The 14,846-nt window shown below is 41.6% G+C and overlaps 1 protein-coding gene across 1 annotated transcript in view; it reads left to right on the top strand.

The window, feature by feature from the left end:
* Positions 1-13,394, top strand: part of hs6st1a (heparan sulfate 6-O-sulfotransferase 1a) — an 85,966-nt gene extending 72,572 nt beyond the window's left edge. The window contains exons 2-4 of the mRNA XM_084742306.1: positions 1,746-1,968; positions 5,414-5,662; positions 11,058-13,394. Coding sequence (XP_084598432.1) covers positions 1,746-1,968; positions 5,414-5,662; positions 11,058-11,384 — 799 coding nt within the window. The 3' untranslated portion in view covers positions 11,385-13,394. The remainder of the gene's footprint in view (positions 1-1,745; positions 1,969-5,413; positions 5,663-11,057) is intronic.
* The last annotated feature ends 1,452 nt before the right edge of the window (positions 13,395-14,846 follow it).

Genomic DNA, 14,846 nt, shown 5'->3' with positions numbered 1-14,846 from the left:
CCCAGCTGCCACTGGATTTAGGGTTTAGTCATCTCATTGTCCATGATCCCCCTGCTGCTACAAGATTTGTTTCATTTGCAGGGATCTCTCAGTGCTGCAGCTAAAATTCAGGGTGTGGTTGTTTTGTTGCGCAGGATCTCCCAGATGAAATTTGTTTTTCGGGGGTGTTGGTTTGTTTTATTATACAGGATCTTCTCGCCACTGCTGGATTTAGAGTTTTTATTGTGTGCCATCTCTCAGCTGTTGCTAGATTTAGGGTTTAGCTGTTTTGTGGTCCAGGATCTCCCCGCTGCCACTGGATATCGGGGGTTTTAGCCACTTCTTTTTAATATCCACACACTGCTACTGTTTCTGTGACACTTGGGGCTTTGTGTCCACCCGACAACCCCTCCTCTCTCTCGCACCGGGTGAGCTTTGTAGTGTGAAGCCAAAGATTTAGCGATGGAAGCAGCAGAGAGTCTGTGTGGATATGTGAGGCGGCTTGTTTGGACCGGGTGGAGCAAGCAGGCGGGTGGGCGGCGGGGAGGGGGGGGTTTCGTGGAGTCCTGTCAGCACACAAAATTCTCTCTGCAAACATTCCTCTAACGTGATGCAAGCCCAGGAGAGGAGGGCAACGGCGTGTTTTCGACCTGCGGCGTGCGTCTGTTGCCTAGACAAATCCATACCATCACTCCCAGACACACTGCAGGCGCATAGCTACACATAAACACACACGTTGCATGTGTGTGCGGCTAATGAGGATGTGTTGATTGATTAGACTGCAGTAATTAGCTGGAGTGTGAAGGCCTGGAAAGGTCTCCGCTCTGGTGGGAGTGTCCCCTCTGGAGAGACATTGAACTGTGCTATGCACCATTACGTTACACACCACACAAACGGTCCCATCCATATCGCAGATGCGGGGGTGAGTCATCTCTCGGAGGCAGACTCACTTGGTGCGAGTGTGAGGAAGGATGTTTGCTGCTCGTGTGTGTGTGTGTGTGTGTGTGTGTGTCGGAGTCTGAGACATAAGGATGTTTGCAGTGCGGATATGTGTGTTGCAGAGTGAGATGTGCTTGTGCCAGCAGTTTCTTTTCCTGCACAATGTGGCCCGAACACTGACCTGATCCTCTGCCTGACAAATCAACCCTCTTCCTCCCCCTCACCTCCTCCTCCGCCTCCTCCCCCCGCTCATTTGTAGTTTGACTTCCTGTCTGCTGCACAGATTTCTTTTGTGCATCACAGGGCTGCTTCTAGTAAATGCAAATAATATGGTATTAAGTATGACAACCTCCGTCTGTAGCTTCCCTCCTACTGAGTTTTGTGGATGTGGAGTGAACTGCTGCAGGAAAGCATTGTAAACAGTGCCACCACATGGGCAGCTGGGGCATTACAAATGATGCAGTGATTTTGGAGCAACTTTCATTAGACTCTTTGCTTCCAACTCCTCTAATCTCTGCTGTTTCACTTGATCTGAACAATCAAACGCCTTCTCGTTCCCAAAGGAAAACAAAAAGTACAAAGACAAGAAAATTAAATCGGCACTAACACTGACACATGAGCTTTTTTCCAGGCTGTATTGCTGCTGACTTTATTTCTACTTCCTTAAGTTACTATGTTTTTTATTGATTGATCAATCCTATGTCTACAGTTTGCTAATGTAAATCCTTCTCTTTCTCCTCTGCTGTATCTCCAAATTCCTCTCCCTTCTTACCTATACCTCTTCCACCCTTTTCCTCCTTTTTTCTCCACTTTTTCCCACCTGACAGGAAGTTCTACTACATCACTCTGCTGAGGGACCCGGTGTCTCGATACCTCAGCGAGTGGCGGCACGTGCAGCGGGGAGCCACGTGGAAAACCTCCCTGCACATGTGCGATGGACGGACACCCACGCCTGAGGAGTTGCCCTCCTGCTACGAGGGCTCCGACTGGTCAGGGTGCAGCCTGCAGCAGTTCATGGACTGTCCCTACAACCTGGCCAACAACAGACAGGTAGGAAGAAAAAAGAAAAGTCCTTCAATGTAATGAAGTCTAGTACAACCACACCAGTAGCTATGATACAAAGCAATAAAAACTGCATACCATACACTTCAAAAGATGTGCAAAATGTTGCAAACGCATTAAATAAAATATCTGAATATGCCTTCCTGCCATTGAAATACATGGACATGGAAATACATGGACATTTCATCACTCCTTGTCATCTGAGCATGTATGTGGCATTCAAAATACACCGTCAGTGATACTGGAAAAATATCTTAACTCCATATTATGATGGTGTCAAAGCAGTCCCAGTCCAGAGATAAGATAAGCTGCAGATCTGACATCTTACAATACTGTAATCGGAAAGTGTCCAACATGGATTTCATCATATATGGGTCATATTTTGAAATATCTGGGCACGACAATCTCCGGATTCAGGGGTATTGTGTGCAGTGAATCATCTTGTAGCTCATCATATTGCACCATAACATATTGTCCAGAAAGGACTTCACATATGACCTCACTATATCCTGCGGTCCCCCAAGACCCCGATCAAGGTGCCTTTTTGTCGCAGCAGCTTTTTCTTTTCTATTAAGTTTATAAACTCTTGTAACCAACTGCCCAAGCTAAAAAAAAAACAAAAGTTGGGGTCTTATCTTCTTATTCATGACAATTTTCTGTTTACCAACAGGACAACCCAGTGTTAGACATCTCATTTTCCTTACAGATAACCCATCTATTTTGTCCTCTAGTACACACAGTGTAGGACATTTTGGATGGGTCTGTAAGGGCATTTATTACCAGGGTGCCTCTTTTAACGCAGCCATGCATTTATCTGAGACCAACATTCCTTTGTTTTTGCATCTATGCACATATGTTGTTCTACATTTTGTGTGTGTACGTCCAGCCTGTAAAGTAAAAAGAAGATTTTAATCGTAAATAAAAAGCTTCAAATGATGGGACATGTTGCAGCGTTGTCACATCCTGATTACAGTCCTCTAAACTGAAGCCAGTGCAGTCATTTAAAAGACAAAGAGAGAATGTACTTACAAATCCTCAGCCGTTTAACTTCACTTTTGGGCTCTTGTGCAAAGACTCCCCTGTTTTACTGCAAACACTCAAAAGAGCAGCTGATTTCAGTCTTGATGCTGCCATTTATCACCGCTACAGAGCTAACCTGCATCTCTGCACCTGATCGGACTTCTAGCGTCATAAATCCAAGCTGGCTGGAAAATACCAATACAGGGAATACATCTGTGTAGAAAAATAGATGAAACCATTTGGTAAATTTTCACACAAGAAACCAAATACACAGTAGACCAAAAAAAAAAAAACGTTCATAACACTGATGTATTTATTTCAACTTATAAAGATCAATCACATATTGATTTCTTAAAAAAAAAAAGAGTTAAAGGAGAAATTGTTTTTTCTGTGATATCTTGCGTTCAGACTCAATGAAATTCCAAATTATGTGAAAGGTATAAGATGAGTTGTACACACCTGGCCACACACACACACACACACACACACATTCTCATATACAGAGTCAGGAGTTCGCCTGCTGGCCATAAACACCTCAAATTCACAGCTTCTTTTCTCATGCTATCTCAGTCTCCCACCTAAACGTGTTGGCCAGCTTATCTCATCTGAGCCCGAGGCTGTTATTACTCAGGGTCCAATAACTTATGAATGTGGCACACACACACACACACTTTCTTGAGGCATCCTGGTGGACCAGCAGGCTGAGGTGCACATAGTGTACTCTTGTGAAATCCAAATCAGTATGCAGTCCCTGTTCCTGTACTGTAGCACAACAGCTCCAGAGTGCACTCAGTGATGAAGTGATCTCTCATTTTGGAGCAAATCCACCACAATCCAGACTACTTTAGTTTATTAAGTAAAATGCCTGATCAAAGAATTCAAAAGCAAAGTGGTTCATGATACTGAGATGTCAAAAGGTTGTTACATATTAGAGGATTTATACACAAAATACAGGACCTCGGGATCGGGGCTGCAACTAATAGTTTTCAATTAATCAGTGACTTTTCATTTTTTTTTATTCCTTTTTCAAAGATGCAAATCATTTTAATTAAAAAAATGCAAAAGCATAAAAATAAACTTCTATAATAATTCCCTGAAACTGATGTCTTAAATATTTACTTCATCTTACTGTTTAAATTGTATAGATTGGAATTTCTTGGCTACGAAGCAGTTGTAAAACAGTTATCAATGCATCTTGATGCATCAAAATTTTCACTTCAATACATGATTTATATTTTTCTCAGTGTGACTACTTGCTACTTTTAAAATAAGAATAGCCTTGACTGGAAAGTAAATTCGACGATTACGACGACTTTTCTGCAGTGATTCATAATCTTTCAATAGATGTGCCACCCCTATTAATTTGTCTTACTGTTAAAGTAAAACACTTTGAGTGTCCTTCCTTGTATGAAAGTCATATATCACAGTTTATTATTATTTAAGAAAGTAGAGCAAGTATTTTTACAGCATATTTTTATGTTTGATAACTCAGAAGTAGAGCTGAAACTGTTAATGCCAGTGTATTAATCAGTTAGGCAACTGACAAAAGATTTCAGTCATATTTGAAGCAAAACTGCCAAGAAGTATTTGATTCCAGCCACTCAAATGTGATTTTTTTTGCAGATTTTCATTATAATATGTGATAGTAAATTTTTCAGCTATTAGTCAGACAAAATAAGCAAATTGAAGATATCACTGTGGCCTTTGAGAAATTACTTTTAACATTTTATAAACTAAACTATTGATTGAGGAAATGATCACCAGGTTAATCAATGTGAAAGTAATAGTTACAGTCCTAGTTAGATGATTAATCAGTTATTACTTTGTCAATTTTCGGTCATCTGTCCAGTCAACAAATGAGTTTAGCTATTCAGCCTCAGTGTCACAAAGATAAATTTATAAGAGATGTGGCAAAATAAATTCCTTCAGTGTGATTCAAGACCTGTGTCACCCTGTCTGGGTCAATACATGGCTGCTTACTAAAAATAAATCCATAAACTTGACACCAAATATTATAAAAATTATTTCATTGCTTCCACTAAATCTGTCTATCTAAAACTATTGCATCCAAATCATTGGTCTGTGAGTCGGAGCAGCAGTCTGCTATTCAGAAATAACAGACCATAGAGTACTGTAATTGACCAGTCAAAATCAAGTATTCACCGGGTAATAACATACTTTATCCACAAGTGAAAACTCCACATTCCTTTTCTCTCTTGACTGTAAAACTTAAGCAGAAATCCAGAAGATGTAAAAACTCACCTGATTGATTTTCCGTTTGAGCTCAGGATTTTGCTCCATGTGCTTTCTGGCAATAAGTTTCAAACACAAGTCTTCAGTTAAAAGATGGATTCGATAATACTGGCGTTCACACACACACACACACATCCATTGATTTCTCCTCTGCCTTTAGGTTCGTATGTTAGCAGACCTGAGCCTCGTCGGCTGCTACAACATGTCCACGGTTCCAGAGAAGAAGAGGGCGCAGCTCCTCCTGGAGTCGGCCAAGAAGAACCTACGAGACATGGCCTTCTTTGGTCTGACAGAGTACCAGAGGAAAACCCAGTTCCTGTTTGAGCGAACCTTCAGGTTGCGCTTCATCAGGCCTTTCATGCAGTACAACAGCACCCGAGCTGCAGGGGTGGACCTGGACAACGCTACGGTCAGTGCTGCTGCTGAATCACCTTTTGTAAATGTTGATCTGTAGGCGGGCGGAAAAGAAAACGACAGCTGTGTTCTACGACTGACTCTCTCTTCTCTCTGTCTCTTCATTTACTCAAAGTTCTTAAGTGCTGTTCTGAGGTACTTTTGCTTTACTTGAGAATTTTCATTTTATGCCATTTCATACTTCCAATCCTCTAAATTTCAAAGAGGAAATATTGTACTAAAGATAAAAAACAATGGCTTTCAACCTTTTTGGTTTGTGGCAAACAAAAAAAAAGCTTTGTAACCTCTATCTAACTACATGTAGCTCCACTTTGACCAGTTCCAGGAGTAAAATGCTATGTCGACACAGATGCATCAGTATTAAAGGGGTAATTTGGATTATTTGAAGTGGGGTTGTGTGAGGTACCTATCGATCATCATCGTATTAGCTGTTGTCAACACACCCCCAGTTTGGAAAAGCAGCAGGGGTAGGAAGCTAAGCAATGTGCTGGTCTGGACAGGATCAGCAGAAAAATGTTTTTTAGCTACTTAAACTGATATTGATTTATTCTGATGGGCCTTTTTTAAGTGATTAAAATATCTTTTATTAAGATCTTGTCTACAGCAGTTCATTGCCGAGCTTCTGTGCTGTTACTCATCTCTGCTTCATCAGACTGGGGGCCCGACGACCAGCATCTACTATAGTTTATACATTGACTACCTCATACGACCTCACTTCAAAAAATCCGAACTATCCCTTTAACAATATAATAATGTCATATATTAAAATATATTAGCCAAAGGGGACATTTTACTGTTGAACAAGTACTTTTACTGTGGTACTTAAAGTACATTTTGCTGATAATACTGTAAACTCTAGTTTTATGTAACTACAATATTGAATAAAGGATTTTTACTTAATGGATTTAATGGAGAGAGGTTTTAAGTACCTCTCTCACCACTGCAGAAGTGCACTTACAATAACACTTAATGTAAATAATGCAGCCTATTGTATAATTCTAGTTTGTATGTATCTTTCAAAGTGGTTGAAGAGGAAAAATGTCCTGTTTTTACAGATTAGTTTTGTTATGACTGACATCTCTCTCAGAAAACAAACATGGCAGCCACGGCAGCTGAACATTTACAGATAGGAAATAATACAACTATTTCAAACAAAAAGGGAAAAATAATCGCAGAAAAAGGAGAAGAAAAGGGAGAAAAAGGAGCGAAACAGAGTAAACACAGCGGTCTTATATTGCTGTGAAATGAGTTGGGATGACTGTCGCCGTCAAAAAACAGCAGCTTCAAACACGTTCTTCACACTTTGATTGGTCCAATGTGGGAGTTCTTAGGCTCAATTTTCCCAGCAAAAAATATCCTCCAGTACACAGCAGACTGGTGATTTATACATCAAAACCAGTTGGGTTGATAGAAAATAAAATATGCCCTGCTGACAGAGGCTGCGGAGGGGGGGACCTGACGGTTATTATCACAAAAAAAGAGAAGATATCACGTGGTGAAAGTTTGGACAGGTGCTGGAGGCTGTGTGTGGCATTTTGAATGAAAATTAACTTTTAAAATTAGTTTTCAAATTAAATACCTCTAAGAGCACTGTGCGAAATTGTGACAATATTCAGTTATTTATTAAAAAAAGCCAGATAATTATATCAGTGGGTGAGCATTTGCTTTACACTCTCATGCAAAGCTGCTGAAAGCCCACTTACACCCTTGTGGCTCCGTGATCCCAGTGAGTCATTATTGACTGAAACTGGTTTCTAAATTGTATGACGACTGTTCTCTGATACATAAAGTCTTTGTGTTGACGACTGTGAGCTCGGCGCCGTCTTCCTGGCTTTGTGCCGGTGTCCCCCATGCTGCCGATCAAACATGTCTAATTTTCCAACACTGATGCAGCACGACGCTTCCCTCTGTTCTCGCACACATTGCCCACAAATGAAATCCAGCACTCCATCACAGATTTCAAAGGGATTCTCTTAATTAAACACATTTCATCCTCCATGTTGAATTCACACACAGCAGATGATACGCGCCAGTACAGCCAGCTGCACCGCACAAACCCAACATCAAACACGTTTCTGTTATCTTGCTCCACATATTGCCAACACACTGTTCCCTCCCCGTGTAGGAGTCCTTTAAAGCTTTTGTACAAATGTCATGTATTAGGGCGCCGTTTTAACCGCAGAAGCTTTCACGGGCGACAAGTAACCTTTTTAGGGATTCAGGATCTTTACCTGCATTTTGAGAAAGGAATCAGAATAATTTTATGTCCTGTAAAATAGTTCCTGGTGCCAGAGAGTCTTTTGAATGAGGTCAGTACAGTGATGCAGCAGGAGTGCCAATGCAAAGGGCTCCAACAAAATTACACAGGGTGGTCCAGTGAAAAAGTTGAACCTGGCTCAACTTTTTGCTAAAGTTCAGACGTCACAGTCGCACAAGGGCAGATTCCTCTTAGCATTTGCCCCTGTCACTCATGCAGGACAACTCTGCACCCGGAGGAGCTGTGTTTGTGAATGCAAACGTACAAATCTATTGCATCGGACAGTATTAACGGACATATTAAACCCTGCCAGCTAATCCAAAGTCTGTGTGAGGCCATGTAAAAATAGAGCAGCTACTTCGACTCTTTTCTGCTTGCCTGTATATCGTTTTCCCTTCTTTCATTGATCGTGTTTTTTTCATACTGAGGAGGAGTGTCACTGTGATATTTAAAAAATGAAACCTTGATATGTAAATTACACATATGATAGCATTTTGTAAATAATCCAGCTGCTTTTAAGCAGACTGTTAACCTGCAGCAGCAGGGTTACAGACTCCTGAGACTTACAGACATTCATATTTTGAGTGCAATTCATTCGCCAAAAAAGAGACAAAACACACAGATTAATTTGGGTTATGATACTCTGATGTTGTGACAGCCCTAACACAGACGAACACTGCTGATCTATATCAGCCTACAAGAGTGTCGTTTTTTTACCTCATCTCATCTCATCATCATCATCATCATCATCATCATCATCATCTATAATTTACACATAGTCAGAGACAGTTAAAGTGTGCCTCCTGCTTATAGTTCAGTCATGAAATCCCAGTGCACCACAAAGCATCTCTCCCTTTCTATCACCCCTCTACACTTCCATCTCAGTTGATTTTGTGGTCTTTTTGAGACTGTTTGTGTTGATTAATAACACAAAAGCAGCTGTCATTTTGGATGAGTGCTCCTCCTCCTCCTGCACGTACTGTCCTTTGTCTGAACCAGTAGTCCTCAATCTTTTCAAGTTGCAACCCTCCGGTAAAATCAGGTTGTTGCTCGTTGGTGTTGAATATCTGTAAGGTGCCCACATTGCTGAGAGCTGCTTCCTGGCTCTCACTCCGTTCTGTTCTATCTGGCGACCACCAGAAATCCCCCAGGTTGATAACCACTGACTGCAACCATATGGAGTATTTTTAACATGTGAGAACACAACATCTGACACAGACAATATCCTGTTGTGTGCAACATGTGTGAAAGGGAAAATTAGGACAACATTCCAGCCTCGGGACGTTCAGATGTAAAAACGGCTCAGTTGCCTCCAAGATAACTTTCCGGAGTTGTAAAAGACAGCATTTCTTTTACTTTTGAATTTCATTATTTATTCATTGCTGTCTCACCTTTACCTAAAGCAACACGTCCCCACCAGCGCAGCCCCTGGCGTTGTTTTAGCGCAGAGCTTTTTACAGCCTGAGCGCCCGGTAATGGTACAGGAACTTTAGGGGCTAAGTTTACAGTGATGTAAAGAAAGAAAACTTCTAAAAGTTAACCAAGGATAAATTTAGGCCATTCATGACAGACCCAAATCATCACTGTTGCAAAGCTGTATTTGTCTGGTTACGTAAGATTTTGAGCACCTCGTTTTTTTCAGAGAGAGCATCTGCTCTTTTACAAGGTCAGTGAAGCTCTCCTAAATATCAGCAGAGACGGGAGTCATTTCCTACGTTAAAACGGTTGATACAATGCTTTTTACTCATACGCTTGTCAGTTTTCAGTCTTCTACTCCACCTTTGCATGTGTCCTTTTTTCATTTATTTATTTATTTCATCCACTCAAACATTAGTCACGCCAGAATTACTACAAAGAGCAAATCAGGAAATTTGTTTCTCGGAGGCTGCAATTATTTTATAATCCATCATTGTTCAAGAGTTAAAAGGTGCTTTTCAACTTGTAACTTATTTTCCCATGTTTTTGTGTATAATTCACTAATGGAGCCAATTTTTGAAACAGCTCCAGTATTGAGGGAGAGCACTGCAGCTGGTAGAAGCTAAACTGAACTACAATGTAATTCCTCTGGGAAACTGCGTGCCGTTGTCCAGTACATCACCTAAAAGTGCTTGCTTTTGCCACTGACAGGCTCTAATTGTTATAATAAGTGTTTGACAACAATATGAAAAAGATTGTGGCAGAGCTTTTTATTGCCCTCACCAGTCTCCCTTTGCAAAACTGTAATTTTAACATCGTCATTCAAACTTGATAGAAACTAAATATGCCTCGCCAAAAAGGTAGATTTGAAAATATTCTGGTTGTGCACGCTGTTTCCAGACCAGAGTTGATGATTGTTAGAGCATTGGAAAGATTGAGTTTGAGTGAAGATAATGGTGTTAAAATTACAGTTTTGTAAAGGGAGTCTGATTAGTTTGAAACAAAGTTTGAAATATTATTAAAAAGAAGTATTTGAAATGATGTTTGCCATCAGTTAGTTAGGGAAAAGAATTCACCATCATCATGTCGTGGTGTATGTTAATATCTGCACAACCACCACATCTACAATCACACATATTGCCTCTGCTTTTGCCTCTCTCTCTAGAGGTACATTAATACACCCCCCCTCAAATATTACCATGTGTGTTGTTGTTGGGAAGTTTTGAGTCCTGGGAGTGACTTAACATCCAAGCCAATGCAAAGAACACATGGAAGTGTGTTGGCAGTGACGATAACATCATTTGAAACAGACGTATCAATTTTCGTGCAAAAAGGGGGCACATATGAGCCTTTACTTTGATGAGCGCAGTTGCCCGGAGGGATAACGTTATAACCCAGTTTCACTTCTGCTGGCTGCAGCGTTCTCCCTTAATATTGGACCAATTTAAAAAATTGTTGTGCCCATTTGTCATTTAGACACAAAAACATGGAAAAATAGGGTCCAAGTTGAAAAATACTGAAGTTACCCTTGAAGTTTTTGAGTTGCATTCATAGATCCTGCAGCTATTTGGTCACAAAGAGCTCTGACTTCTGTTTTTATTCTCACCTTTTTCAGTGTTCTTTCACTCCACTTTTCTTCCTGTCTTTCTCCTCATCCTCTCTGTTCTTCTCTGCTTCTGAGCTAACTCAAACCTTTCCTCTGCATCCACCCTCGTAGGTCCAGCGTATCGAGGAGCTGAACGAGCTGGACATGGAGCTCTACGACTACGCCAGGGACCTGTTCCAGCAGCGCTACCAGTACACCCGGCAGCAGGAGCGGCGGCAGCAGCGCATCAAGAACCACATGCAGCAGGGCCACCAGGGCCTGGGCCTGGGCGTCAACCTGTGGCCCTCGCACAGCCGGCAGGGCTCGGTGTCGACACTGGAGGACGGGGATGGGGAGAGGGAGGAGCGGGAGGAGGGCGAGGAGGGAGGCAGAACGGAGGAGGCGGGCAGCAGGCTCCCCACTGAGGACTACATGAACCAGATTATCAATCGCTGGTAGCAGCAGAATGAGAACAAACACACAGACATGCATATGTAATGTGAAATACACACACACACACACACACACATACACACGCCTGCATCAAAGACCCAAATGACTGACAAACAGACTTTAGCAGAGAGTTGGGCTGCGGGAATGAGAGTCCAAGTGGTTGCTATGGAGACCTGGGCTTGGTCGATTGCATCAGCTCACATTATTGAGGTTCGCCCAGTTGTTATTAGCACCCGCTTGCCCTTTCCCCCCCTCCGCTCTGAGTTTCTCTGTCTCTCCTATCATCATTACTGACTGAACAGAGGAGAGATATTTTTAAGAGTTGCTGACAACTGAGTATCTCATCCATCTCTCCCTCCTCCTCTTCCTCCCTCCTCCCCCTCCCTCCTCCTGTATTCCTTTCGTTCTCTGTGGCCTAATATGGAGCATGAGAAAAATAAAATTTTAAGTCTGTGAATTCCCACTAATCTTTGCTAAAAAGGACCAGTCTACTTCCTGGATGCTCCGATTTCAAAGGGACTTGGGAAAAGCTACAGTATAAAAAGTATGCGAATGGCTGAGCTGAACAAAGAAAATGATGGGAGTACATGAGAGACTGAATCTGAAAGACAGAAAGAAGCAAAGAAAAAGTTGGACTGAGTTGTGTTAATAAAGCTTTCTGCTTAAAAAAAAAAAAAAATCAGCCATTTCACCCATGAACACGCTTTGGTCATGAAATAGTGACTCATTCTCATTTTAGGATGATTTTGTTTGTATTTTCCTTTTGTGTTTATGCTTTTTTTAAAGCATAATTGTAATAACACTGAGACCAATATTGCTGCCTAAAGAAAAGTGATTCCTTTATTTCTTTATTTTTATTGTTTTTATAAGTCAAAGCTAACGGATATCGGATGGACGTACAATGGACCATAGCCATTACTGAAGCCTTGCATCTTGTAGGGGAGGGTGGGGAGGGAAGTGGCCTGTTTCTCTGTTAAAGGTTCCCAAAGCTCCTGTCGCTTAACGAGTTCATTATTTCTCCTGTTTCTCTCCGTTTTTTGTGCGCGCCTCAGTCCTGCAGAGAATAACAGCCAATTACAGAGCCGAATCTCACATAGGTGTGAAGAAATCAAAGGCAGGGAGAGCAGTGAGTCTGCTGCAGGTTGTTGCCAGGGACCGTGCTGTGTGAGCGGCAAGCGCTTTGGAAGCCTTAACTCAGACAAATGCTCGAGATGGGAGTTGTGGAACTACTGGTCACCATGGCAATGTGAGCCCTTAATGCGGTGGGTGGCATTTTCAGTTTCTTTTTGTTGTTGTTTTCTGACCAATAGCTGCGTTTGTAAGAAGCTTCGGTCTCAAACAAGCCTCCTTCCCACCTGCTGAAAGGGCACGCACACCGCCGGTGACCCGTAGTTCATTAGTGCGACCGCTTTTTAACCCTGAAGAACGCACGGGGCGAGGTAGCAGTGCCTCTATGTACTGGGATCATAGTCAACATAATTATTGCCAGATATTATGTCTGCATTATACTACAGTAATTTCTCTGACTACTTGTGTGTCTGCGTGGATGAGTGTGTTTCTGTGTGTGTAAATAGTATGTACAGTATGCCTTTGATTGGCATATGTGTATGCCTTTGTAAATAGTGTGCCTGCCTGACTGAGAGAGAGAGAGGATGCCTGATGATGATGATGATGTTTTGTGAATGACTGGTTCCATGACCAATTTTCTTGCCATGTTTTTGGTGGTGGAGGGCGGGGCAACAAAGTCCCTCCAACAGCAAGTCACAGCAGTGTGACCATCGCAGCGATGCAAGCCAATAAAACTCCCCTCTGCCTGTTCCTTTACCACGTTCTTTCCCCCCCGTCCTTGTCTTCTCCCCTTGACGTGGTTATGTATGAGGACTGTATCACTACAATTATCTAAAATCCTAATTTATGTTTTTAAAAAAATCTGCCCGTGTGACATGTCTTTACCCTTGACAGCAAAATCTCCAAGTAGGGTTGGGTGACGATAGCCGGCTCCAGCAGTTGACCTTTCCCTAAGTCCCGCCCCATTTTTGCTTCGTGCTCCGATAACCCTTGGTCAACTTTATGGTTTCCTGTTCAGATGTGATGTGCTAGACTTTGTTGAAAAGAGAAACAAAATTTGAAGACGGTTAATACACAGGCCTTTTCTACCAACACTGAACCTGCCCCTATTTTGGTTCTAGCAGCTACTTTAAACTGTTCTGAGTATTTCCACCAAAAATAAACTAGAACCTGAAAAGAGGGTTCCCAGCTGGAACCAAAAATTAGATTTTATCAGGAACCAAAGTATGGTTCCACTCAAAACTGGTGAAAATGTACGCTGGTTCAATAGATAACGCCAAGTTCAAGAACCAGAGCTTATTTAGTGGAACAGTCACATCTTAACTTGGCTAATATTAGCAAAATGCTAGCTTACTAGTGAGCTAGTCTACATCAATCATTAACTAGCTAGTTATAAATGATAGTTAATGTTAGCAAAATCCTGGCCAGCTAGCTAGCTAATCTCCATCAATCATTACTAGCTAGTTATATCTGATAGCTTACCAGCTACCTCACAGTTGATGTAGATCAGCCAGCTAGTTAGCAAGTGTTTTGCTAACATGAGCTAACTTCAGATGTGTCACTTTTACAGGAACATCTTGTAGCCATCTTCAAAAATTGGTTTTCTTTTCACCACAGATAAGCCTATGACAGCATATCTACAGGAAAGGAGAAGGTTGTCCAAGGTACCGAGCTCGCTAAACTTTTAAAAAGGGGTGGGACTTAAGAACAGTCAATTGCACCAAATTCTGTTAACCAATCAGGAGTTTCCACTTCAGCATTCTAACTGATCGTGTGCTCGTGATACAATAGGTGACAGACTTTGGTGTAACATCGGTTCTAGCTCGGCAAAATATCCAGATTAGTTGAGGTCAGGCGTTAACAAATCTCTTATTGAACATTTTATCTCTCTCTACTTTTCTATCAGCAAATCCCACTAATATAAAACATTTTTGTAGCTTTCGCTGGTTAAAACGACAAACATTAATGGCCACGGCACACTGAACTTGGGGGTTTGCTATGCGAACCTTTGGGGCAGATCTTTTTTTTTTTTTTTTTGTCACGTTATGCAGCAGCTGGTCGTGTCTTCAAAGGGAATGTTTGTGACAGCCGTCAGCTGTCAAGATAAAATGTTTGCCCAGGGTGAATTTAACATTTAAATCTAATGTTTCCATAGATTGTGATGCTACTGGCATTACCTGAGCAGGCTATTAGCGTACATTCAAGCACAGAGGAAGCCTGCAGAGATATCTGATGAAACGCTGGTTTCACCCTGAGTAAACATGTTATCAGTTCTGAAATAATAACTTTGAAAAACTACTGCTGAATAATTGTGGCCAAAATAACATTTTAACTTTTGCCCTAAGGGTAACATAGGGAACACTATTATTGCATTAGCTGTATCCAATTCATATTAATTCA

Source organism: Lutjanus erythropterus, chromosome 18 (genome assembly GCF_056507025.1).
Source record: "Lutjanus erythropterus isolate fLutEry1 chromosome 18, fLutEry1.hap2, whole genome shotgun sequence".
NCBI classification, from domain to species: domain Eukaryota; kingdom Metazoa; phylum Chordata; class Actinopteri; order Lutjaniformes; family Lutjanidae; genus Lutjanus; species Lutjanus erythropterus.
The sequence above is the reverse complement of the archived record's forward strand: the minus strand, read 5'-3'. Positions and strand labels throughout refer to the sequence as shown.